Source organism: Abramis brama, assembly GCF_963993115.1.
Source record: "Abramis brama genome assembly, chromosome: 5".
Taxonomy (NCBI): Eukaryota; Metazoa; Chordata; class Actinopteri; order Cypriniformes; family Leuciscidae; genus Abramis; species Abramis brama.
Window position 1 is genome coordinate 6,552,381 of NC_139967.1, and position 27,817 is coordinate 6,580,197.

Here is a 27,817-nt window from a genome sequence, read left to right on the forward strand (position 1 = left end):
TGTATTATTTACTTAGAACATCAAAGTAAACAATACAGTAGATATGACAACATATCTACATATTAGAAGTTATGTGGTACCCACCCGAACACAGAGATCGCAATGCTTACTTGGTACACAACACAATAAAGGTAATATAATTGAGTGGAAAATTAACTTCAGATGTCACAAAACAGCAAGTTGCCTAACAAAAGCAACAATAAAACAGTTTAAATACAGCTGGAAAACAGAGAAAAATGCAACATTATTATTCATGTCAGAAAGTTGAGTAGGTTTCACTTAGTTTTATAATATAATAATATAATATAAGTAGGGCTGTGAAATGAGAATTCAAGAATTTTTTTTTTATTTATACATAAAATATTTATATTTATATATAATACAAATTATATATACAGTATATTTAAGCAAATATTTCTTAAATATATACATGCATGTGTGTGTATTTATATATACAAAATAATTATGCACAGTACACACACATATATTATGTGAACACAAACTTTTATTTTGGATGCGATTAATCACGATTAATCATTTCACAGCCCTAAATATAAGCTTAAATTGAGTACTAATATAGAATTTACATTTTTTGGGGGGTAAATTCTTGCCTCAACTAACTTATTCACGCATATTAACATTTGTTTTTTTTCTGTAGTATTTGTCACCACAGAATAATTTTTTTATTTTATTTTTTACAATAAAAGATATATGAACCATATTTTCGTTTGAAAATCTGAAAATTGTTCTGATAAAAATAACCTTTTTTGCAATTTTCATGGATGTCAAAGGTTCTTTATGGAACCATATTTGCCAATAAAGAACCTTTATTTTTAAGAGTGCAGCAACATTTATTTGATATTTTGCATCTAAGGCAATGACATTCAGGCAGTTTTAAGTGTGATTTAAGTGTAAAAATACTCTGGGACCACTGTGCATTATGTAGAAATAAAAGAATACATAAATCAAAAACTCTTTGGTTGACATGTTTGTAAAAAAACCCCTTCAAAACAAGGACATTTTTAAATCCAGATGGAATCAACACTGCCGGTGTTGGCAAGACAGTATTCGCTGGAAGAAGCTGCAATAGTATTTTTATTCTAGAACTATAGTAGTAATATTAAAGGAAAAATATTAAAAACAACAACAACAAAAAAACACATTGCATCACTGATTTTCATTGACTTCACATTCTCCATTGTCTGGCCACTTGTCTCTGGAAGAATATTGAGACGTGCCGTTTTTGTATTTAATTCTCAAAACCGGCTTCAGGAAATACAAGAGCTGAATGTTTACCGAAATGTTTAAATGTGTGTGTGTATGTAAACTCTAGCAGCTTCTCTGTGAAAAATGATTCAGTTTCTGGCTCATGCCAAGCCCTGAGTCTGAGTCTATGTAACTGTGAATATGTGTGTATGAGAAAGAGAGAGAGAGAGAGCATGAGATTTTAGATCCTTCTATGCTACTTTCTGCATGACTTTAGCAGTGAACCATTACCTAGTGCAAATAAAAGGTCTCCAACAGGGGTGTAAAAGTACAGAGTAATTGTACTCAAGGTCTGGCCCAGCGTCTATATAAGATCGTGGTTGCACAGTATGTGTACTTACAGTGTACTTACCTAAGAAAGTACTGGGTAATGTAAGGTAACTACATGGGTTAAGGTTAGGTTTCAGGGTAGGTTCAGGGTTAGTACCCAGTTATTGTAATTAATAAGTATAGAACTGGTATATACCCAGTATAGAACTGTGCTACCTAGATTGCGAGGTTTGCGATTGTGATATAAGCCAAACTCTAAATAATACTTTAGCATATAATGAAGTACAATTACTCCGGTAATTTACACCCCAGGACTCCAATAACATATTCAAGCATATTCAGCAACCAAGCAGAAGTGGAGTGGCATTTTATTGCCTGTATTTGTTTACACAATCACACACACACACACACACACACACACACACACACACACACACACACACACACACACACACACACACACACACACACACACACACACACACACACACACACACACACACACAATAAACAGACAAAACAGCACCTATCTTATCTCATAGTTGAATTTGGAAATGGAGAAAAATTCCCATACGGTAAATCATCCCTGCCGGTAGGGTGTTTTACAGCGACCCAGTCTCTTTCCTTTAGGGAAGTTGATTAATTTTTTATATCCTTTAATGGTTCATGCAGTCAAGTGATCATACACTACATGGCCAAAAACATGCGGACAATGTTGGAACATGGATGCAGGGATTTGCTCCCATTTAGACACGAGCAGATTGCATGAATTCATGCTTGATTTTATGCTCCTGTTAGTAACAGACGTAGCTGAAATGTCCAAGCTGTTTAGAATAGGGTGTCCACATACTTTTGTCAGCGCAGTGAACATTTTGATTTCCAGGAGTTCCAGTTATTAAAGTTGTTGGTTTTATCTTCCAGGAGGTCCAGATGGAAGTCAGAAGCGAGCCACTTCAGCGAGGCTGGGCACTGTTGCCTGATCCAGATGCAGCTGGTGCAGTCCTGTGTTAAAACTGGCACACAGGAGACTGCTGGAGTCACACGGAGCCAGAGACACCAACGGCCCTGAACCGTCCAGCGTTAATGTGTACAAACATGCTGAGGAGAGAGTATGGAGACAAGAATCAAACCATGTGGATCTGACTCATTTTTTTGTGATTATTCCACCAGACATTTGAAGGAAAAGCTATTTGTTGCTGAAAAAAGCATGACATACACTAAATGTAATGTGTTTACTGTTGCCTTTGACAGTGGCTATGTTACCAACCACCTATTTTTACGCACATTTGGGATATAAAAAATGCCAATGCCAAGATGCGCATAAACTCTAAAAATGCACATAAAAAAACGTATGCACTCAAGCGAGGCGGATAAATGTTTTATTTTATAAGAATAAACTATGATGGAAACATTTACTGAAATCCCTCAAAGCTCAACAAAAGACTTTTGTGATTTTGCCTCAACAGCGGACTAACCAGTGGACCGATTTCATCGCACGGCATGTCTAACGTTGGTTTGGTCATTCTGAAATGCCTGAGCCAAAGTCTGTCACCAAAATGATTTTTTTAATCCCCTCCCAGAAGCGTTAGCATCCGAACGCAAGATAACACGACAGCGTTTATTGCGTTTCGTCTGCGCTCTCTGTGAGACGCAAAAAAAGAGCCACAGAGGTTTCCCCGATTGCAGAAACTCACATTTTATTACAGATATTTTGCACCAGTTTCCCGGAAAGTGGCGATTTTGTTCTCTTGAACACATGGGATGGAAACGCTGCTTTATTCGCAAACGATTTACATGTTATTCCAATTCTGTTCATAAGTTAAATTCGCAACTATGGATGGAAACATAGCATTGTTGTTTAAAAAATATATATATATTTGGGAAACAGGGAACCATTTGCATTTCAATTCCACAAGTCATGAAAAACCTGAAGTTCAAAAAGTTCAAAACAGCATTTATTTGAAATATATACATATTTTAAATATCTTTACTGTAACTTTTGATCAATTTAATGCATCCTTTCTGAATAAAAGTGTGAATTTCTTAAAAAAAACAAAAAAACATCTTACTAATCCCAAACCTTTGAACAGTATTGTAATTAAATACATTTAATTATTATAAGACTTTATACTTAGAAAGAAGTTTATTGCCAAGTATGCTTGTTTTGGTGACAGAAGAAGCTTCCTGTATACACAGAGACAATAACAGTACACAAATAAAAAAATAAAGATATATGTGAATTAGATAAACAAATGTGTATATATATATAAACAAAAAAGACACATTTGCATGTACATGACGTGTACATATACAAATAGAATATAATTACCAGGGAACATCAATGCATTATGTATACTAAATAATTTTTATTTTGATTACTAAGCTTATTAATATGTGGCATTTATTAAAATATTTATATTCATTTAAATATATGCCAGCCAAAGGTGATGGGCTTCCCCAGCTGAGTTTGTTTCCTTGTACAGTTTCTTTTTCATCAACCTAAACATCTTAGACAGTTTTTTGACTTGACTTCCAAAACCAGGAAAGCTGGCTTAACCCACTGGCTAATCCTCTTGTTTGTTTAAAAAACAGAATAGTGCATGTGTGTGTGTGTGTGTGTTACCTGCAGTGTTCTGATCCCATATTTTGACTGAGCTGTCATACGATGAGGACGCCACGAGGGCAGGACACCCGGGACGGGGAGGCACAAACACGCAGCACGCTGTGGTCTGCAGGTGTCCTCTGTATTCGGCCACCTTACAGCCGGGCTGTCTGAGGTCCCACAGCTACACACAAGCATAAACACAAAAACAGATAAACGTAAGAACACGCACAGCTGTGCCCTGGCAGTGTCCGCACACACACTCACCGTGGCCTCGCAACCCTGCCCACCGAAACCGTTGCTGGACGACAGCAGGTGGTAACAGTTGGAGCTGATGTCACAGTGTGTCTGAATGTACTGCTTTGCTGGAAACGTGTTAGTCACATGCCAGGTACGACTATCCCACACCCTGAGACGGACAACACACATCAACACACAAACAAACTCAAGTCAATTTTAGTTATATAGCATATATTTTCGCACACACATTTTTTCAAAGAAGCTTTACATCAGAATCATGATGTTTGTAATTACAGTCGTATTTAGGAGATTAGAGCTGTGCAACAATACATGGTTAAACACTTTATTTCGATGGTCCACTTTAGACATTCTACTAACTATAAGTAACTTTGCAACTTCATGTCAACTAACTCTCATTAGAGTATACGTAGACTGTTAGTAGACTGTTAGGTTAGAGTTAGGATTAGAAGGATAAGTTGACATGTAGTTGCAAAGTTATTTATAGTCCGTTAAGGGAGCATTAAAACAAAGTTAGCAGATATAAAGCAGACAGTCTACTAATACTCTAATGAGAGTCGGTTGATATATATTTGAAAAAAGTTACTTGAATGTCTAAAGTGGATCATTGAAATAATGTGTTACCCAATATAGTTTACATTTTGCGATGATACAAGAAATCAAGCTGTTGAGATTTGCTATATAATAACTATATATCACTTTACATGAGTATAATGTAATCTAAAGCATTTATTAATATTAGTTAATGTTAATTTCAACATTTGCTAATGATTTGCTAATGACATGATTCATGTCAAATCAAAAGTTGTATCTGTTGATATTTAATGGACATGAACTAACGATGAACATTTGTATTTTACTAATTAACAAAGATTTAAAATACTGTCTCTAATGAATTACTCATTGTTAGTTCATTTTAGTTAATGCATTACCAAAAGTTAACTAATGGAACCTTATTGTAATTGAACAGATGTATTTTGTTATGAACAATTCAATTTTTAATAATTAACATTAACTAAAGATTAAAAAAATCCATAACAAAATAATTGCTCATTATTAGTTAATTTTATGTTAACTAAAGGAAACTTTTTGTAAAGTGTTACTGATATACTATACGTCCAGCTTTATATTTAGAGCTTTTGTGATTATATAGTTGTTACAGCTTGTTCTTTTTTTAGTAAATATTTCCAGAGAAACACATCTCTGCAAACAATGACTGTACACCGTTGTAATGGATCATATGACATATCACGATCTTCTGACCTGATAGTTTTGTCTTCTGAGGTTTGGACAATAGATGTGCTTCCTGGTACCCAGCACACATGTGTCACCTGAACAGAGGGCAACACACATTCATATTCAGTGGCTAACAATTATTAGACAAATAATGCACATGTGGTAATGCGTTCGCGAAGTGGTTACCATGTCTCAAGACTTGTTCAGAAGTTTTATTTCAAGACATTTGTCAGGGTTTTTGTGCTAAAAATGCTCTTGTGTGCAGGACTAATTTCTTACACATCTCATCCCAAACCTCCGTCGCTAATACCAAAATCTAATTGGTATTGGCTTGAGCCATTGATATGCAGACTAATGCAGTTATTGGAGAGAGTTTGATAGATGAATTACCTGCATCTATGTGTCTCTCAATGGTGTTCGGCAGCAGCGTCTCTACTAATAGCGAAGCTGTAAGTTTAACTGCTTCAAAAACAGCGACGTTATTACCTTGCTACTGAGAAATCTCATGTAGTTTTGCAGATGCTGAACTATTTTATTGATTAAGTTGCAGGGCAGCGTTAACAACAAGTTTTTGAATGTTTGCGTCTGTGTGTCTGTGCTGAACGTGTGCATTTGTATTGGAGAGAGCGGGAGAAAGAGAGCGTGTCCATAGATAATGAAACACAATAACATGAGAAATAGTTTGTCATTTTTATATCCTATTGTTTGTTATATTTATTTGCTTGGTCAGTGGTCTTAGTGGGTTTTGATTAATTTGCTTTTATAGGCTGTAAGGACCTTTTCAAATGCTGAAATCATTTGGCGAAGTGATATGGATCTGTTATGTGAGCAAAACCTGCCTGGAACTACTTTAGCTGTGCGTTTACTAGAAAATAATTGCACACCTTAGAACGTTCGTCAACCAACAGCCCCATAGTGTAACTAATTGATTATAAATACACAAGAATATTAGAAAATAAATATGAGTCAAATTTTGAAGACTGGCTTTTCTAACCAGGTTGCGTGAGATGGTGTTTCTCTGCAGACATTCTCCCGACTCAATGTCCCAGAGACACATGGAGTTATCACGAGAGCCCGTGCACAGCTTTGTGCCATCTACAAGAAAAAAAACAAAAAAAAACAACACATTACAGGATTGTGTTTAATTTGTGAACGTTGCATGTTATCATTTGAGCATTTGTTCACCTGGGCTGACCGCTACACCGTTAACTACGAGTTCATGGCCACAAAACTCCTGGATGGGTTCTGTATCTCGACCCAAATCCCACATCAGCACCATCTTATCCCGGGACGCACTGAAGATTAAGGAACTTCCTTTGAGACAACACAACTAAAGGAAAACAGAGAGATTTATACTGTTAATATATAAAAATCACACTTATTCATTGCTTCATCTCTATGTGTGCAAAATATATAAAGGTACACTATGTAACTTTTTTGTTCAAAATTAACAAAATTTAAATCATACATTATTATTTAATAATACATAATGAGTCAATACATCATCAATCCTTCTTCCAAAATGTGTTTTTGTCTTACCATTATTCACTTTGGTAAGCCAATTATAAGTGTTTATTTTAGACCTGTCGGATGGTTTTTGTGGGAAATTGCGTACATACGTCACTCACGTGTGTCTCGTCATATCTGTAAATAAAGAAAAGTTACTCCTACTTTGACGTGTGTATGGTGTGGTAGTGGCATAAGTTAGTTTTCACAACACACAAAAAAAGGTTGCCGAAAAGTGCAGAACAGAGGAGAGTCTGCTGGCAAAAAGAGAACATGACAGAGCTCGTAATAAAACAAGAACCAACATTGGCTTGGCTTTTCGGAGATGCCATTTTTATTACTCAACAGGTAAGGTATTTACAGTTAAATGGCCATATGTAGCTCTCTAACAGACTTTATTGTAAAGCATTAGCCTATCTATTGTGAAGGCTCATTTCATTATGGTTGTTGCAGCGCTGTGCTGGAATTAATTCTCAAGAAAGTAACGTGTCTATTAACGGGTAAAGATACAGTAATGTCTTCAGCTAGTCAGCTTGAGATCATTTCCATCTAAACTGGTTAAATCTCTGAATGTTTTATGTAATGTTTATCTGCACAGTCAGGCAGAGCTGAAGCACAACCAAAACAATGTTCTTCTGCCAAATGCATGCGGTTTTCTTTTTTAACCGCTAGAGGGCCAAAAGTTACATAGTGTACCTTTAAACAAAATCAGTTTTGTTTATTTTTATTCCACCATTGAAAACCCGACATTGCTCGCTGAATCTAATTAGAAAGATTAACTGTAGTTTCATTACCTTTGTAATCTCTCTGCTATGGCCCGGGAATGATTTACACAGTTTTCCAGCCTTCCAGTCATAGACAACAACAGCCTGACCAAAAAACAACAACACAAATCATATTAATATGCATATTTCAATCAAACTTTGAACAAGATATTATGACGATTATTGCCAGTTTGTGTAAAGCCTTAAAGCTGCCGTCGGCAAATTTTTTTTGATCATATTTAGTGAAATCGACACTATAATCCGACAGAACAACATAAATAAGGTGGTTTTAGAAAAAACCCAGAGCTTCTAACTCCACCTGGAGCGTGTTATTTGTTTTGCAAAAATCCACCGCTCCCGGATCATCGGGTCCAATCAGCGCAGGGGGGTGTGAGATCTGACTGTCAATCACAGGTCATCCCCCCTCCCTCGCGGCGCGCACGTTACAATATCACATGCACACGACACGCCTGAAGACTGCACAAAGTGTGATGGCGGAGAGAAAATCTACTAACAAGCTTCCATTTCCTCGGTTATTGCTATCTATGGGTAGATTAGCCAGGGCAGCCTACCTCCGAGTCCATGGTGTTGATCGATGCTGAAGAGACGGACGCGTTCACAGAAAATCAGGTACACATACACGCACGACCTCGATGGGAGGGTGCTCGCTGGTAGTGGGGGAGGGGCATGAGAGTTGTAAACATTCAAAATTTTGGCTAAGTCGACCCAATCTGCCAGACTTGCCGACTGCAGCTTTAAAGGTCCCGTATTATGCCCCTTTTCACAAGATGTAAAATAAGTCTCTGATGTCCCCAGAGTGTGTATGTGAAGTTTCAGCTCAAAATACCCAACAGATCATTTTTTACAGCATGTTTAAATTGTCATTTTTTGGGGCACAGAAAAACGCGCTGTTTTAGTGTGTGCCCTTTAAATGCAAATAAGCTGCTGCTGGACGACCCAGGGGGCGGAGCTTCATGAGCTCGCGCTCATCTGTCAGGGCAATTTCATCTCACGGATTGATGATAATATCAGAAACTCTCAGTAACCGTGTTCATTTCGAGTCGGACAATAATGCCTACAGAGTCAGAGTGCTGTATAGAGATGAAACAGGTATAGTTTAGTAGTTTAATTACGGTTATTATAACGTATTTGTCATCTGCTTGTATGTATCCATTATTTATTAATAGCCTACAAGTCTGCTGTTTCGGACCAGGTCCGAATGATGATCAAACATATACTGATGAGTTTAATAAAGTTTATTGTACATCACACAAAAGATGAAGCGTCAGTTTTACTTCAGAAAATCACCGTAAGAGCTGAGTAAACACAGTAAGTTATAAGAAGTGCGCAAGTACACGAATTTCGGTAGAGTTGAGGGAGCATTCCTGTGGGCGGAGGTTAGTCAAAAAACGGTTCTAGTGACGTCATTAAAGAAGGAAGTAGAGGGATGTAGTCCAAATGGGCCGTTCGATGTAGGCGACTTCTGTTAAATAAAATATCTCGCTTGGCATTGAACTTTGAGCTTTATAATTTTACAGATATTATTTATGCTCTAACAGCAACATTACACACTAACTAAAGTTTGAAATATGGGATCACGAAGAACGGGACCTTTAAATGTGGAGCGTGTAATTCCTAGTGGCACCAACCTGAACTGCAAATGTATCTAGATTTTTACATTTTTACATGCTTAATGTTGTCTGACATTGTGGTTTAAGTGGTTTAAGTGGTTTTTGTGGGAGTGGTTTAAGCATGTTGCTATGGTGTTCCAGGTGGTTGCTAGGTACTGAGACAGGACGATACAGATCATATATCATCCCAAAGAGGTGTATTTTCCTGAAAAGTTTATATAATTTAAAATGTAATTTATTCATATGATGTAAAGCTGAATTTTCAGCATCATTTCTCCAGTCTTCAGTGTCACATGATCCTTCAGAAATCATTCTAATATGATGATTTGCTCCTCGATAAACATTTCTGATTATTATCAATGTTTAAAACAGTGGTGCTGCTTAATTGTTTTTTTCTGTGTGGATACAGTGCCATTTTTTATGATTCTTTGATGAATAGAAAGTTCAAAAGAACAGCATTTATTTTTTAAAAACAGAAATCTATTGTAACATTATAAATGCCTTTACTGTCACTTTTGATCCATTTAATGTGTCCTTGCTGAATAAAAGTATTCATTTCTTTCAAAGAAAAAGAAAATCTGACTGAACCCACCCTTTTTAATAGTAGTGTATTTCAATGAAAGATTGATTTGACACATTCTTTTATTATGTGAGAACAAAGAATGTGGAGTCATGGGAGACATGACGCTATAGCACAGTGTAGGAAACTTAAACGTCAGGAACAACAGTCAAAAACAGTTATGATGACAGTCACAATGTCAATATACAAATATATCTGACCACAGACCATGCATGCTGCCTTTGACCCTGCTGCTTTTGACCAATCAGAATCACGTATTCCACAGAGCTGTAATCAAGATTTAAAGGTTTGTTCAAGTTACTATGAGCAGTAAAGCACCACTATGATGCTTTACAAACATACATTGAGAACTTAACATTTTTTACGTCATTTAATTTGTTTTGATAGTAACTAAAGAGTTTACAGTACATTAGTAAGGGTTAGTTCATTTACACCAGTGTTATTTTATTATTAATTATACATTATTATTAATTAATTCATTTTCAGTTTTAGCAATTTCACTATGTACTTTTGTAAATATTTATATTATTCTCTTCTATTATAATTTTTATTTCAGTTTTAGTCATTTTTAAGTACTTCAACTTAGTTTGTTTTAAATTGTCATCTAATATTTTATTTCAGCTGACAAATACTTTTTACAAATACAAATACAATTTTTTTTTAATAGATTAATTTTCAATAACACAGACTACACTAATGGTTCACTTTGCCGCAGAGTTTTATAACACTACTGTGTAATTTAGCCAGTCCTTTAAAGAAAAACAAAAGATAAAATGCTTTGAAATTCATTTCATTCAGTTGTAACTGCTTTATTATTAGCCAGCAACAGTAAAACCAACAAGGCAAAGCAGTGAAAGGTCAATTGTTTTTGCATTTCCAATGGGTGCTGATTCAATAACTTCACCTTTGACGTCCAACACCGCTACACTCGTTAATCTCAAACCCTCCCTCCTATTCAATGCTTCTCCAGCTCACCTGGTCATGCCCCCCTGACGCGCAGAGGTCAGAGGTCAGGCTGACGACACAGTTGATGGCATCTGTGTGAGCGGGTTCATACTGCACTACCTGCGGGACAAGTGCAGTCTCCCCCTCTTTGACCCTGTCAAGGTGATAACAACAACAGAGCCTCAATGACCACAAACTCATCACAAGCATCTGTCAAATCATTATTGCTCATCATATCTCACTTGTAAATGTCTGAGCGCCGCCGGAACTTGCTCTGTAGTTTCCCCATGTTTGTATGGGTGTCCGATCGCCTGATATCAGGATGACTCTCTCATCTCCCCACGTCGCAAGCCATCTACAGACTCTTTCGGGATCTGAGAGAATTACAGTTTTTTACATGTTGATGAAGACATCAGTCCCTGGCAACCTCACAAGGGAGCTATTAGCTGCCAAGAACAGATGCTGATGTTGTCTCTAGCATAAGCTGGTAATCAGTTATGTATTGGACTCAGTTATGTATGGGCACAGCTTGCATGTGAGAGCTACAGGAAGACAGGGAGGGCGACCTGAATCCTATTAAGTGCATTAGTTCCTCATCGCATTAGGTAACAAGAAAGATGCAATATGGCAATATTTGGACAAACCAATATCCCCAGTAGACATCTTCTGCAATAAACCTTCATATGAAATGAAACAGCAATATGCAGATATTTACATATAGGTATATATAGGTATATATAGCTATATATCGGTGCCAGTGCACAATGCATTGCCCATTTGAAGGCAAACCAGCAAGCACTGCATGACATACATGCAACATCGCTGTCTTTTAACCCATGCATCTACTATTAAACTACATTAGACACACGGAGAGGCAATTTAAATTCAGTGAAGTTCGCGAGGACAAAACTAAACTTACCGTCCCGTGCCGTAAGACGATTATCCGGGTTTCCCAATCAGTGTGCCGGTGTTATTGTGAATGCCTCGCATGTGCGTGTGTGTGTGATGTCGGAGATATTTGAAATTACGTGAACGAAGGATTTATCGCGCATCGTGATCCGTTTCGGCAGTAAATCTTCCGCGGCTCCTCGAGTTCAGCTTCTCAATCTCCATAGCGTGAGCGACGCTTTCGCTGTTACCAGGCGCACGAGATCACGTGAGCACACAGGGGACGGGGCTTCAGGTCACATGGACTGTCTGAATAAAACAATTACTACTATTCATTTATATACAACAAAACAAGCAATAAAATAAACAGAAAACGAAACTAAAAAAAAAAATATATATTATTCCAAATTATTATTATTATTTTAAAATTTTTCAACACGGGAAACAGTTACAAAACGCCTACATCCATATACAGTAGGCCCTGTATGCACAATAATGGAACAGAAATATCTCTTAGAAATATAATATTACACAAAAAAAAAATGTCAACGACAAAGATGTCTTCAGAACCTTACAGTTGTTGTTTTTTTATAGAAATTAAAGAATCATAAACAAAATATTTAAGTCAGAGGAAAGCAATCTCATATTAATAAAAATTAACCTCAAAATATTATGCTCTGAATAGGAATTTTTTTTCAAAAATGTTTAGCCACATAATATATGTAAATGTCATGTAAAATGTAAATCAGACTAAATTTGCCTCATTATTTGCATTATTCACTCATTACTACATTATTACTCATTATTCAGCAAGAAAATATATTTTTAAAATGTATATTAAAAAAATGACGCAATATGTTGTGTATTGATGTACACATATATTTTACTCAATTGTTTTTATGTCTAAACCAGTAGCCAATTGTGTTGTATTTAACAACGATTTTTAAGTTTTATTTTAAACTTTGAAGCAAGTATATTAGATATGGCTACTTTCACTGAACAGTTTAGACTAGTCTACACCAGGCGAGCGGTTATTAGGAGCTTGTACCGAAGATTTGAGTTTGGTAAGGCAACACAACATTTCCTTCTGTCATAAGCATTTTAGATAATCATTTATAACAATGCTTTTTATATGAAATACAGGCCTAGACTTTAAACGCAAATGATGATACTGGTGTGGTCGGAGCCTTCCAAACTGCTTGAGTTTTATGAATCAGAAAGAGGCTTATGGGCTCTGCGGTCACTTGACTGAAACAGCAACAATGTGCTCTTTGTGATCAAAGGCCAACAGCACAATGCTTAATATACTGTTCAATAAGTGTTTTTTCTCACAAATAACCATTAGAGGACAATCCAACTGTAATCTTACATGCAGAATTCAGAATTTGCTCCTCAGGTAGGTGGTCATCTGAGCTTATGATTACACTAATGACTGCACACAGACCCACCGCCCCTTCAAAGTTAATCTTTCCTGTGAGACCTATAAGGCATGATGGAATAAACTCCTTTCTTCAGCATTCTAAAGTTGTTAAAAATGAATGAACTCAAAATAAACGAGCCGGAAGAGTCTACGACTTTAAGAAGAAAGGTAAGCTTTCATTTGAATTTTAAATTCATGGTCCAACTCACGGCTCTCAGTGCATTATCCATAGGACTGAGTGTGGAAAAGCAATTGACATGCATGTGTCAAAAATATCCCAAAGACGTCTTACAGAACTTCTCTGTGGCTCTAAAGGGAAATTCATCCTGAATCAACTCTGAACCAGTCCATTTTTCACTGTTCATGCTCTGAACAACAGCATGATTGTATTTCTGCTAGTATATCTGTTATCCACCTCATCTAGAGCTCTAAGAGCAGTTCTGTCCTAGGATGAGTTCATATTTCAGAGACACTCTGAATCCGTGATTAAGAGACGTTTGGAATATTAAGTGAAATGTTAAAATATTTTGGACGAGTTTCAAAAATGGGCAAAGACAATGGAGAGCTAAAGGAATATCAGCCTTTACTTAAAGACTTCAACGAACCCGTTCGACAAATAAAGGTATGCTTGAAATTATTCTTGTAATATTATTTTTGAAATACATATAACAAATGTGTAAACAAAAGTGATGGACATGACGTGAAGTTGTAAAAGCACTTGCTATGTTTATGTGTCTTGCATATTACATTAATTTTTTTAGATTATTGTATATTTGTTCAACATTTACTAATTCATATAGGCTACATTAACATCAAGCACTGTGAACTAACATGAACAAACAATGGACAATTTTAACAAAGATTAATAAATGCTTTCAAAATATTGCTCTGTAGTTCACGTTTAATGTTAACAAATGAGACCTTATTGTAAAGTGTTGCCATATTTATTGTATATTTTTGTTGCTCTTCAGCTGCTGTTGCAATACTGCAGTTTTCCTCAGTTTACTCTACTCTACTCTACTCTACTCCTAACCAGTATAAATATTAGCTGTTAACAGCAAGTATAGATCAAAATCACGTCTGAACATGCATTTTGTACTGTGTTAACTACAGGTTCCCAGTAAGTCTCTTCTTCTGGCTGTCTGGGCCGCTGGCATTGGTGGAACCTTTCAGTATGGGTACAATATTTCTGTCATAAATGCACCGACCAAGGTAAGAAATGGGCATCATCAAGCCTTTACCTGATTATTCATCACTTTACTTAAGCCTGTTTGTGTTTACATATAAAGCAGACTTTGTATAATATGCATTATACAGTCACATTAAGAGGAGTTAAGTCAAAATACTTTACTTAGGTTATGTGTATGTGTGTGTGATGTATAAGTTATTATTGCAGTCACTCATCAGATTAAAAGTCACATGAAATCTGTAGTTAGTTAATATGTAATGAGAATTTTGGTCCCTGTCACATTTTTGCTAAAAATTTGACTAAATGTAGTCTACTGAATCCAAAACCCACATTTGGGCTTTTTGCACTTTAATTAATTGTTAACTCAGGGTCAATTTTAACCATGTTTCACAATGTCCACACATTACCCTAGATTAGCAATTGATATTCTAAGATGTTCTTTTTTGATAAAATATTGTTCATGTTACTATTATTACAAGTTAAAGGTGCAGTTGGTGGTTTCTGAGAAAAGCGAATGAAAATTGAAAACACCCAAACAAATTTGTGAATATTTGCTAGATATCTGTGTGTGCTGAAAAATATATATGTTTGTTACGTACATAGTCCTTGCATAGGAGAAAAAACAAAGTGGATCAGAGCGATCACCATACACTCATGATGATGGAGAGTGAGCAGCCAGGACATTTGAAAGACCGTAGAAAGAGAGATGGCTGAGATATTATCAAAGAGGAAAAGGTCAGATCAAGCAAGAGCTATAGGACCCACGTTAAAGGTAGGGTAGGCATTCGAACAGGCTAGCAATAGCAAGCTAGCTTTGAAAGCATGAGATCCCACCCTCCCTTCAGAGCGTCTCCAAAGCCACGCCTCCTTCAAAACACATGAACGCACACAGCAGAGTCTGCAAAGAGTCACGAGAGAAGGCATTAAATTACTACATGTCTCAAAGCTTATGATATTACAATAATAATAAACAGTAGCTATGTTTCCATCCACACGTTTTTATCCGAATTAAGTGATATCGAATGAAAAATGCCTTATGGAAACAGTAAAATTTGATTGAATTTCATGAATATCGACTCAAATGAAATACGTTCGGTCTCATCGGATTTTATCTTGATCAATATACGGCTTATGCGATAAACGCTGATGGAAATGTTATTTGCCGAATATCGTCGGGCATTTACGTGCATCTGCATCATCATAGCAATGTGTTGATAGCGTCGTTGTTTTCTTATTATAGCTTGATATGTCGCTATCAGCTGGCACATAAGCACTATTACAACTTGTGCAATATTGATCATTTGTTGGTAGATGGCGCGATCCATTTTGTCTAGCAAAACTTTGTTCGCAAATGTTTGCTTGAATGTTGTGCAATTCAGTGCGAAAATGTCTCAAATCAATTCGATATACCAATTTGATCGCAAAACAGCATATGACGTCATTACGCACAGGTTTTTATTCGCTTTAAAGCCGGATGGAAACACACTTTCACCAGCTTTATTCGCATGAGTTTTTTTACCGAACTTCAGATAATTCGATTGACAAGTGGATGGAAACTTAGCTAGTAACAACTTACAGAGCTCTAGTTGTACCACCTGACTGCTGCAGATTAATTTCGGTGTTGATAGTGTCGACTATCCTTTCCATTACCCTTCAAATTGCGCAAACTGAAATTGCGAATTGAAAATACGCCCAAAGGAAACACGTCAATTATGCAAAAACTCCCATTTATCGCAAAAAAGTTTTTAAGCTTGAACGAGGTGTTTTTTCAGGCAATTCGAAAAAGAAATATTTCGCAAAACTGCAATGGAAACAGTTTTTGGTCACCTGACGTAGACGACGCGGTATGTTTGGACAGAATACAAGACAGAGTTCTTTAGTAAATTCATGTAAGACAAAAGAATTACAGGAATAATGGAATGGGAGAAACACCCAGAAACACAGAAAAATATATGTGCCGCTCAAAAGTTTAATAAGGGTCGTTCCTTACCATTAATGCTTGATAACACACATACATCTCCTTCGATTAATAATAATGGCTAGTGCAGTGGCTGGGACAAAAACCTACCAACGTCCGTTGCCATGGTTTTTGGAATGACTTTACTTATCGCGAGATAAGTTTTAGTCGCATAACATCGGTTAATGGAAACGCCGTCATTTCGCAATAGTTTTTTGTCGACATTTAGAAAAAAATCGCAAAAGTTTTGCGCAAATCTGTAATGGAAACGCACCTAGTATCTCAGAAATCACTTACTGCAACTTTAAATGTACCATTTCCTTTGACAGTATTTATTCCATTTGCTTGTGTATTTTCTATCAGTCTGTACAGAACTTCATTAATCAGACATGGACAGAGCGCTACAACACGGAAATCTCCACACAGATACTCACTCTCCTCTGGTCCACCATAGTGTCCATATTCACTCTTGGTGGACTTGTGGGAGCGTCCATTGGGGGAACTCTGGCCATTAGATTTGGAAGGTGAACGAAAGACAAAATACTGTATAGAATGTGTTTGAAGAATGCATTCAATTAAGTTTTTAGGGATGTTACAGTCTTGAGATTAATTTTCCCATCTTTTTTCCAGGAAAGGGACCCTGTTGTTTAACAACACATTTGCTCTGTTGGCTGCTTTCTTCATGGGCTTGAGTTATCCTTCTGGCACTTTTGAGCTTTTAATCATTGGACGCTTCCTAACAGGAGTAAACGCAGGTACACATCTCAAGGTTTAAAGCACATAAAATTAGTGAAGGTTGATCTTTTTTGTTTTTATTCAATCAACATTAACATTATACACTACAGTTCAAACTTTTTTTTTTTGTTACAAAAGTACAAAAGATTTCTATTTCAAATAAATGTTGTTCTTTTGATTTTTCTAGAATCCTGAAAAAAGATCAAAGAATCCTGAAAAAAACATGTAATGGTTTCCTCAAAAATGTTAAGCAGCACAACTGTTTTCAACATTGTTAATAATTGAAATTGTGTCATAAGCAGCAAATCATCATATTAGAATGATTTCTGAAGGATCATGTGACACTGAAGACTGGAGTAATGATGCTGAAAATTCAGCTCTGATCACAGGAATAAATTACATTTTTAAAAATTACTGATCCTAAACTTCTGACTGGTAGTGTATTTTTTTTTAATGAATACAAATATTAAACGTTATACATCAATCTATAAAAGTATAAGGGGAAGGTCAAAATATATAAAACAAAATAAAATTATTTAAATTTAAATACATTCCACAAATATTCAAAGTCTTAATAGATTTTTTTATTCAGAGAGTTTCTAATATTATCAATGTACAGCCTTGCTTTACTCCATAAAATCATAAATAGTTTTTTAATTAGTACATTTGCATTCATGAATATGAAATTTAGTCAGAATATCTTCTTTTGAATAATCAGCAAAGCTAAAAAGTATATTTTCCCACAACAGTGAAAAAGCTGTAGGCCTACCTGAGACAAAGCAATCCCAAAATAAATGCAAGTGGTTAAAATGCATTCATTGCATGTTTAGAATTTCTGTAAGTGATTTGCTGGATATAATTTGTTGTTGCCTTTATGATAAATTGCATGTTAGCCTATCTGTTAAATGACTAAACATGAATGAGAAGCTTATTGAATTAAATAAGTTGCACAACATTATGAGCATTTGTTTATGGTCCCATAACTGACATCTCATTTAATTGACAGGTATCGCAATCTGTGCGCAGCCTCTGTATATTGGTGAGATCGCACCGAGAGCTCTGCGTGGAGCCATGTCCATGGGAACCTCCATCTTCATCACCGGGGGGATCTTAACAGGACAAGTGATTGGCCTCAAGTACGAAACAAAGGCATTAACATCACAGAAAGCATAAGAGGAGGGTCAAAATTTGTCTTAAATATGTCTCCTGTTGATTTCCCCCCCTGAAATTTACTAAATTTAAAGGGGTAGTTCATTCAAAAATGAAAATTCTGTCATTAATTACACAACCTTGTGTCGTTTCAAACCCGTAAGACTTTCGTTCATCTTCGGACACAAATGAAGACATTCTTTATGAAATCTGAGAGCTTTCCGTCTCTCCATTGACAGCTACACAACTGACACTTTGACGATTCAAAAAGTTCATAAATAGATCGCAAAACTAATCCATATGAATTGAATGGTTTAGTCCAAAATTATCTGAAGAGACATGTTCGCTTTACTTTTTACTTTGTAAAAGTTTCATTGTTGGGTAAATAACAGTGTTGTAGTCGAGACCAGCTCACTCGAGTCGAGTCGAGACCGAGACCAGAGAGGTTGGATAACCTAAGGTTGGGTCTAAAAACCAGACCTAAAGATATCTTCAAGAATATGTAAAATATTTTGGTGGTAACAATAAAATTGGCACCATACTCAAACAGTAAATCAAATATACCATGGAATCATGTACACTGTAATGGTAAAAAGGCCACATAGTAGGTGGTGTAAAGGTCATTTTATTACAATTATTACTTACAATTATTACAATCAGTAAGTGCTCTTGTCCACGTAACATTGTTGTATCACTCTATACAGTAAGACCACATAACATTTTCTAGTACAAATAACATTACTGTACCACTATACCTGTATGTTCAACTGTAACAAAACTTTTAGCCTTTAAGATTATGTGCTCTTGTCCACAAAACATTGTTGTACCACTCTATACAGTAAGACCACATAACGTTTATACCAGTTGAGCTAGAGGCTCCACATCACATCTGACCAGGCTCCTGCTGCATTTGCGTGGAGCGAACGTTAGTCTCAAGTCATGCGCAGTTGCGCACAAGAAAGTCAGCAATCATTGGACGTTTCAATCAAACAACAATTTAAAGAAATATTAACATACAGTAACAATCATGAAATATTTTGAATGGGACTCGGGAATAAGTCCGAGTCCTAATATGTTCGAGTACGAGTCAATTCCGAGTCAAAATGCACACGAGTCCATGACAAGACCGAGACCATTAAAATATGGTCTCGAGACCGAGTCCGAGACCGAGTCTCGAGTAAACAACACTGGTAAATAACCCTTTTATTTGCTGACCCATACAACAATCTTTGACTTTATACTCTCACAAGTCAATGTGGATGCAGCATCAAATAAATAAAAAAAGATTTCATTTACAGAAAATACCCTATTTATTAGAATATTTATTACCATCTTTATTTTTTTAATTCCTCAACTCAAAATGTCTGATAATGGAAGAGTTACAGAAAAACAGCCTTATGTACACTGAAGACTGGAGGAAAATTCCGCTTTTCCAAAACAGTTATATAAATTGTAATAATATTACACAATATTGCTGCTGCTTTTACGGCATTTCTGATTAAATTAACAAATCTTTAACCGGTAGTGTAGCATACAAAAGATTCCTCTTATTGTAGCCTACTAAATTAAATTTACTAAATCAACATGCCAGTAAAGGGCTCTCTCTCTCTCTCTCTCTCTCTCTCTCTCTCTCTCTGTGTCAGAGAGCTGTTAGGTAAGGAGGAGTACTGGCCCATACTCTTGTCCACCACCTGTATTCCAGCCATACTGCAGCTGCTGATTCTGCCCTGGTTCCCCGAGAGCCCTCGCTACCTGCTCATCGACCGTGGAAATGATGTTGCCTGCACCAAAGGTACGGACTGGTTCAATAACTCAAATAAAGGTAGTGATAAAGCTCAGTCAAATTATATATACTTTTTGTGGAATCAGTTGATGAGTTGCTGGAAAAGTCTGGGTTCTCACCAAGGCTGCATTTATTTGATAAAAACTTAAGTAAAAGCAGTAATATTGTGAAAAATTATTACAATTTAAAATAACTGTTTTCTATTTGAATATATTGTAAAATGTAATTTATTCCTGTGATGCAAAGCTGTATTTTCAGCATCATTACTCCAGTCTTCAGTGTCACATGATCCTTCAGAAATCATTCTAATATGATGATTTGCTGCTCATGAAACATTTCTTATTATTATCATTTGTGTCTTTACTGTCGCTCTTGATCAATTAAATGCATCCGAGCTGAACAAATGTACTAGTTTCTTCAAAAAAAGCTAAATCTCACTAAATAAGGAGTGATATGGCAAATTAAGCAGTTTACAGAAAATATCAGAATGAAATATCAACTGTCCATGTAAAAGTTCTGCACATATTTCTACAATCTTTACCAATGTGCTTCATGTAATAATTCAAAAATACTGCCAGGTAAGATTAAGATAATATTAGCAGTTAATCAATAACCAGGTAAACAAACCACAAAATCAGCATGTAAGTTTTCAAGTCAGGAAATGACTGGTCAAAAAAACTGTATCTGGTTCCTGCTTATTTTGATCTGTTTTTCATGTTTTGCTGGCACGTAAGGTCATAAGACACATTTAAACTCATGATTCCATTGAAGTGAAGATGATGTTCTCATCTCAGCTGTGTATAATCAGAAAATCAGAACATTTAAATACTGAAGCGAAAAATCTCATTGCCATGATCCCTTTTGAACGGTTGTCGTGATGTGAACACTCTGTCTGTAAGGAAGATACATCAGCTGAGCCGTAACCAACAACTGAAGCGAGGAGAAGAGCATCTCGTGAGTAAAGGAATGTTATGCCCTTTGCCACTTTCTTTCAGCTCTAATGTGGTTCCATGGCCCGGATAAGTACCATGGAGAGAAGGAGGACATAGAGAGAGAGAGGGACTGTGCGATCGGCATTAAACCCAAGAATCCCTGGGAGCTTTTTACAGACCGCAGTCTTCGCTGGCAGCTTCTGACCCTCTTCGTGATTCACATGTTCCAGCAACTCAACGGCATCAATGCGGTGTGTATCTCGCTCAGACACCCAGAGACAATAACTTCACATTAAAGGTAGGGTCGGCAGTTTTTTTCTATTTTTTTTTTTTTTAAATTAGTTTAAACTTTCTTTATACACCAATACATAATTAAAATGTAAGTACTCTGAAAAAGAGAGTATAAAAATCGAGTGTCCCTAGTCCTCTCAGGGCGCAATAAACACAGCTACTTATTTCCATTGCATAATTTATTATTGGTTCCTGCTTATTTGGTATTTCCATGGCTACCACCCCTGCCGCTACAGGAGCTGCCCACATGCGCGCACCCGTTTGACTCGAGGAGGAGAAGAGGCACGGAAGCTAGGAAGAATCACAATAATGGCAGAGAAAGAGCAGTCAAAATTCCCAGTACCTGCATATACAGTCAGCGAAGGCAAACAAGGCAAAAAAAGGAACTAGTAAGGTAGAAAGGTAGGCTACTTGTCACCGGAGTGTAACGTTAGTCCTCATCAGAGCCAACAGTGCTTTCATCGTGGAAGCTCTTATATGCAAAACACCGTATATGTTATGAATCTTACACGAAATTCACCTTCATCACAGTGTAACTGATGGTAATGGGAAAACGTGTATCAATGCAACCTGTTTTTAGCTTTGCCTTATGTTACTAGCTCGTTACCGAATCAAACTCAATATATTTTAAACTTTACCAGTATCGATATGCTAGCTTGATAGTGAGTACTAACAGCCATGTTAGTTGTTTATATTCATAATGATAAAGTTAGGTATTTTATTACATGTGATTCTGACATGATGTCACTACATGCACTGCGCTCCGCTCGGCGCTGGCAAACGCGTCCTCCTCCAAGCTGAGCGGTCGGCATCGCGTGTTCATGTGTTTTGGGGGCGTGGCTTTGGAAGGAGCCCAGAAAGGAGGGGGTGGGAGTGAATGGAAATAAGTAGCTGTGTTTATTGCAGTCCTTTTTATACTCTCTTTTTCAGAGTACTTACATTGTAATTATGTATTGGTATATAAAGACAGTTTAAACAAATTTGGGAAAAAGTTTTTTAGAAAAATCCTGCCTTTAATGGCTTGGAATATAAAATGATTAGCCTTGACAGCTGACATGTGCACTACCCTCCAAAATGGCATGTGACCGGCCTGCTGTGAATTAAACCCTGATCTTTTCTCAAAGCAAATGATTATAAAAGGGGAAAAAAAAGTATCTTTGTGACATTTATCTCAGTTCATATAAAAAGTGAAGTGAAAAGTGAAAGTGAAGCAAAGCCAATGCTGAACCATGTACAGTAGGCCCAAACATTATATAGACAATTAAACACTATTAAAAAGTAAATATATGAATGTCATTGCATTGGATTAAACATCAAACCAAGAGAGAGCACAAATGCACATTCCAGACTGTTTGTTAGGTTTAACATTTTATTGTCATTGTCAAAGCAACGGTCACACAATTTTACATCTAATGTACATGTGTCTTTGTGACCCAGTTGATAGAGATTTCTCTCCCTTCAGATTTATTTTTATGCAGACTACGTGTTCACCCAGGCTGGGATTCCAGCTGACAAGATTCCTTACGCTACAGTGGGAACCGGAGCTTGCGAGTGCATCACTGCACTGACGTGTGTAAGTCTGGGATTTGTGTACCAGCTCAAAGTCGTTAATCTCAGAAAGCATTTTTGGCATAAAATCGTTTGGCATATGCCTGTAGATCCAGAGACATGTCCCACAAATCTCACAGTGCTGATCTGACAAATTGTGCTTCAGCCTTTAGTAGTATTGCATGGAGATTTTAGAAAATAATACAATAAGAACCCGATGTTGAAAGGTTTTTCAAACACTGGAGTTGTGTGTGTGTGTGTTTCAGGGTCTTCTGATCGAGTCTTTGGGAAGAAGGGCTCTGATTATCGGTGGATACTCTCTCATGAGCCTGTGTTGTGTCTGTTTCACCGTCGCACTGACTTTTCAGGTTAACAGTGACCTATAAGAAATTCTATATGCTAATTAGGGCTGTGAAAATAACGCGTTAATTTCGATTAATTAATCTGAGAAAAAAATAACGCGTTAAAAAAAATAACGCAGATTAATCCATTCCGTATTGACCTTTGAACCTGGAGCCGTTCTAGCCATAGATATCATATATAAACGCGTTTATGATATCTATGGTTCTAGCCACCATTCGACTGTAAAATGAAGGAGGGAGACGAGAACGCGCTGGCGCTGCCTGGATCATTGATTGGAACATTTACTTATAAAAAAAACAGCCGGCATTTCAACGTTGATTCACCGGTGAACGTAATTGGATTATGTTTCGATTGTGCAAAACGAATCAACGTTGAAATCGTGACGTTGTTTCACTGTTGATGTCGTGACGTTGTTTCATTGTTGATTTCGTGACGTTGTTTCACCGTATCTTCTTTCGATATGGGTGAATAAAGATTGTATGTCGACGTTGAACCAATGTTGAATTATGCTTCGGTTTTGCAAATTGAATCAACGTTGATATCGTGACGTTGTTTCACCGTCTTACCTTTCATCATGGGATAATACAATTGTACATTCAATTACAACCTAGTTTGCAGTTGAAACATGAGTCATGACAATGCTGACTGAATTTGTGATTAACTGTACACTATATATTGTTAACTGTCAAATTACTTGCAGCAATGGCTTAAACACATTTAATAAAAATATAACACATATATGCTCAAGATTGTAAAACAAGCTTTATTCTGAAAAAACAAAAGTCTAAAAATACTTTCTAAAACAGATGAAAAACATCTCAAACTTTAAATTGCAGCATTTTCGAAGTAATGTTAAAAACCTGTAGAAGCAAGTGTAAATAATGTTTATAATTTAATGTTTAATATTAAATGTATAATTTAATAATGTTCAATAATTTAATAATGTTCAATTGTATTGTATTGTATTGATTATTTGCTAGGCACAATTATTTCAATGCTCACCCTTTGAACATTTGAACATTATTTCAATAACATGTTCAACACAATTATTAATAATAATGTTCAATTATTTGAAAATAATAATAAAAGAGTTTTTGAACTTTAATGTCACTAATGCTGATTATTCATTGATTCATTTGAATTGAAATATTTAATACTTTCACAGCAAAAATTATGTATGCGATTAATTTAGATTAATTAATCACATAGTATAATTAATTAGATTAATTTTTTTAATCGAGTCCCGGCCCTAATGCTAATACTATACTATACTATACTACTGTATATTTGCTGTTTTTCTCAATATATTTATTTTGTGCACCGTGTCAGTATGTTATTACACTCTTAAAAATAAAGGCTCTAAAAGGGGATTTTGCTGCAATGCCATAGAAGAACAATTTTAGGTTCCCCAAAGAACCTTTCAGAGAAAAGTTCTAAAATACCTATTTTTTTCTTAGTGTAAAGAACATTTTAATAATCTAAATGTAACCCCTCTGGTTCTACTCGCACCACGACAAGTGGGATTCAGTGTTACCGGCAGAGGAGGCGGGAACACTAACAAGGACACTACACTGTCAGAAAAAAAACATGCAAAACAGTTTGTCAATAGGGCAGTACCCATAAAAGGACAAATCTGTACCATATCTCTCCCCTAAGGGTGCATATTAGTAGTAATATGTACCCTTAAGGTAGTACTATGAACATTTTAGGGGTAAATGTGTTCAAAGATCACCCTTTTAAGGGTACTACCCCAGTGACAAACTGTTATACACCTAAAGGTACAGTTTTTGTAGATTTATTTTGAGAGTGTAAAGATCGCAACCTTTAGCATCAGTGTGATACTCTGGGGAGTGAGGGGCCAGGGGAGTGAGGTTTACTTGCACATTACTTGCACATTCTTACTATCTGGTCTCTGTTACATACAGAACCTTTTCCCATAAGGAACCGTTTGTGTAGTACAAAGGTTCCATGGATGTTAAAGGGTCAGTTCAGTTCACCCAAAAATTTAAATTCTGCCATCATTACTCACCCTTATGTCATTCCAAACCTGCAAGACTTTTTTTCATCTTCAGAACACAAATGAATATATTTTTGATGAAATCTGAGAGCTTTCTGTCCATCCATTGACATTGCAACTACCACTTTGATGCCTGGAAAAAGTTTTTCAGATTGTAAAACTAATCCATATGAATTGAGCGGTTTAGTCCAAATATTCTGAAGAGACAAAATCACTTTATATATTGAACAGATCGAATTTAGTCTTTTATTCACACATAAACATTCATAAACTCACACATCAGTTGTGGCAAACGGAAGCTCAAGCATGTTTACTTGACGTGTGAGAACCAATGAGGTTCATTCTCGTGTTACGCATCACGTTTGAGCTTCAGCAAGAACCAATGAGGTTCATTCTCGTGTTACGCGTCACGTTTGAGCTTCAGCAGGAACCAATGAGGTTTGTTGTCGTGCGTCAAGCAGGTTCGGTTGAGCTTCTGTTTATGTTCGCTGATCAATGTTTAAATGTGAATAAAAGCCTAAATTAAATCTGTTCATTATATAAAACAATCGAGTCTCTTCAGTAAATTTGGATTAAACCGCTCAATTCATATGGATTAGGACAGAAAGCTCTCAGATTATATCAAAAAGATCTTCATTTGTGTTTCGAAGATGAATGAAAGTCTTACAGGTTTTTTTAACGACATGAGGGTGAGTAACATTTTTTTTGGGTGAACTATCCACTTTAGCTATATATTTTATTTGCTGCCCAATACAACAATCTATAACTTTATGTGGAACCAATTCCAATAGGAACCTTTATTTTTAAGAGTGTCAAATGTCTCAATAAACTGCAGTCATACTGTATGAATCGTTGAAAAACGGCATAACGTTTGTGATCTTAATATTTGTTTCAAACATTTATATGTATGCAGATTTAATTTAATGTTTTCAATTCAATTCAAGTTTATTTGTACAGAGTTATTGTAAAGAGTTATTGATTTCTTGCAATTTATTGATGTGTGTTTGTTGTTTCTCCCTCACAGGAGTCCAGCACTTGGGTTCCTTACCTTAGTATGACCTGTGTTTTTGCCTTCATCCTCAGTTTTGGCCTTGGACCAGGTGAATGAATGAGCAAAAAAGAAAGAAAGCAAAGACAGAAAATTACATAACTCAGTAATCTTTTAACAATAAAACAAACTGTATTCTGTCTAGACTATTGTTTTGTGCATTGGCACACACTGGTGTAAACCATGGTGTAACCATAGACTGGGTGTAACCTATTTTTTTTACAGTCTATGGTGTAAACACACACTAGTTTGATCAGTGATATTAATGTGCTTTGTGTTGTAGGTGGTGTGACAAACATTTTAACAACAGAGTTGTTTACCCAAACCGATCGGCCTGCTGCATACATGATTTCTGGCTCTATCAATTGGACCTCTTTCTTCCTAATCGGCATGATCTTCCCATTTATTGTGGTATATACAAATGCCTTTTCCCCTCTTTTTAGAGAAGTGCATTTTGATGAGTGGGGCTGGTTTACACAAACATTTGGTGCTACACTGTGTATTATGTACAGAATGGGTTAACCAAAATTTTTATTATTAACAATTTCACAAAGCAATGTGTTTGTCCAAGACACTCGGACATATTATTTACCATGCATATGTTGTAAAATTATGAGAGTTAATTACTTTTTAATGATAGTTATTTAAAAACGTGAATTTAAAGGCTTTGTTTTTAACAATGTAATTTTTTTCTTTATCTCTCCCAGAATGGCCTAAAGCAGTACTGCTTCCTTGTTTTCCTCGTTATCTGTTGCTTGGTGGCCACGTACATCTTCTTTGTGGTCCCAGAGACCAAGAACAAGACATTTCTGGAGATTCAGAGTGAGTTTCGCTCTAGAAAGAAGCTCACTGCTGTCAGTGGCACTGAGGGCCCTCTACTGTCCACACCAATGTAAAACACACAATACATTCACAAAGTACTGTATTTTAATATTTGAAAGGGCATGCGTAAAATATGCCAAAAATACATGGAAATGTGAGATCAGCAAATATCTGAATTAAAGATACTTATGTTGAACAATAGTGTACTATATAGTGATTTGTAAGCGTGTGATCAGTTACTCACATACAGACTGCACAAAATCATGTGCCTTCAAAATGAATACTGTCTTTTATATCAAGGAGAGTCACAGAATGAGGGACTTTCAATAGTATTACATCTCGGAAGTGTTTTAAAGAAATGAATATGGATAAAACTCATAGACTGTAAAAAATAGATAAAACTCCATGGAGCAATACTATTTAGAATCAGTGTACTTACAGTATTACAGGTTTCTGCTCTAATTATGTAAAATGGATTCATATTGTGACCTTAAGCGAGAAAAATCACTGCATTAAACATGCTTGAAATTATTTTGAATGTCAACAAACATTTTGAAAATAAAGGATTTTTTTTTTCACAACACATAATGCTCTGTATTTTTTTCACAGTTATCTTT

At 36.1% G+C, this 27,817-nt stretch overlaps 2 protein-coding genes across 3 annotated transcripts; one reads left to right on the forward strand and one right to left on the reverse strand.

Moving 5' to 3' along the window:
* Positions 1-964: 964 nt before the first annotated feature.
* On the reverse strand, positions 965-12,195 carry wdr31 (WD repeat domain 31). The gene is made up of 10 exons (XM_084113740.1): positions 11,978-12,195; positions 11,301-11,432; positions 11,089-11,212; positions 7,933-8,007; positions 6,818-6,962; positions 6,627-6,727; positions 5,660-5,727; positions 4,406-4,547; positions 4,160-4,322; positions 965-2,634 (listed from the first exon to the last, which is right to left on the reverse strand). The coding sequence occupies exons 2-10, from the start codon at positions 11,345-11,347 to the stop codon at positions 2,474-2,476; spliced, it is 1,026 nt and encodes a 341-aa protein (XP_083969866.1). The 5' UTR covers positions 11,348-11,432; positions 11,978-12,195; the 3' UTR covers positions 965-2,473.
* Positions 12,196-13,289: 1,094 nt separating this feature from the next.
* Positions 13,290-27,779, forward strand: slc2a11b (solute carrier family 2 member 11b). 2 transcript variants are annotated; one of them, XM_084115938.1, is made up of 12 exons: positions 13,290-13,988; positions 14,480-14,578; positions 16,876-17,036; positions 17,143-17,267; positions 18,254-18,383; positions 20,040-20,188; positions 21,175-21,362; positions 22,865-22,975; positions 23,217-23,318; positions 26,355-26,430; positions 26,662-26,789; positions 27,086-27,779. In XM_084115938.1, the coding sequence occupies exons 1-12, from the start codon at positions 13,881-13,883 to the stop codon at positions 27,272-27,274; spliced, it is 1,566 nt and encodes a 521-aa protein (XP_083972064.1). In that variant the 5' UTR covers positions 13,290-13,880; the 3' UTR covers positions 27,275-27,779. The 2 variants fall into 2 exon arrangements, with proteins under 2 accessions (XP_083972064.1, XP_083972065.1); XM_084115939.1 differs by having other exon boundaries at positions 13,316-13,534.
* The last annotated feature ends 38 nt before the right edge of the window (positions 27,780-27,817 follow it).

What these genes read in the sequence shown, in the direction of transcription:
- slc2a11b (XM_084115938.1), top strand. Translation starts at nt 13,881, where the DNA reads ATGTTAAAATATTTTGGACGAGTTTCAAAAATGGGCAAAGACAATGGA. An exon ending in CCTAACAGGAGTAAACGCAG is followed by an intron (nt 17,268 to 18,253) that starts GTACACATCTCA and finishes TTTAATTGACAG; the next exon opens with GTATCGCAATCTGTGCGCAG. An exon ending in AACTCAACGGCATCAATGCG is followed by an intron (nt 21,363 to 22,864) that starts GTGTGTATCTCG and finishes CTCTCCCTTCAG; the next exon opens with ATTTATTTTTATGCAGACTA.
- wdr31 (XM_084113740.1), bottom strand. Translation starts at nt 11,347, where the DNA reads ATGGGGAAACTACAGAGCAAGTTCCGGCGGCGCTCAGACATTTACAA. An exon ending in ATAGCAGAGAGATTACAAAG is followed by an intron (nt 6,963 to 7,932) that starts GTAATGAAACTA and finishes GTTTTCCTTTAG; the next exon opens with TTGTGTTGTCTCAAAGGAAG. An exon ending in ACACCATCTCACGCAACCTG is followed by an intron (nt 5,728 to 6,626) that starts GTTAGAAAAGCC and finishes CCCTCTGTTCAG; the next exon opens with GTGACACATGTGTGCTGGGT.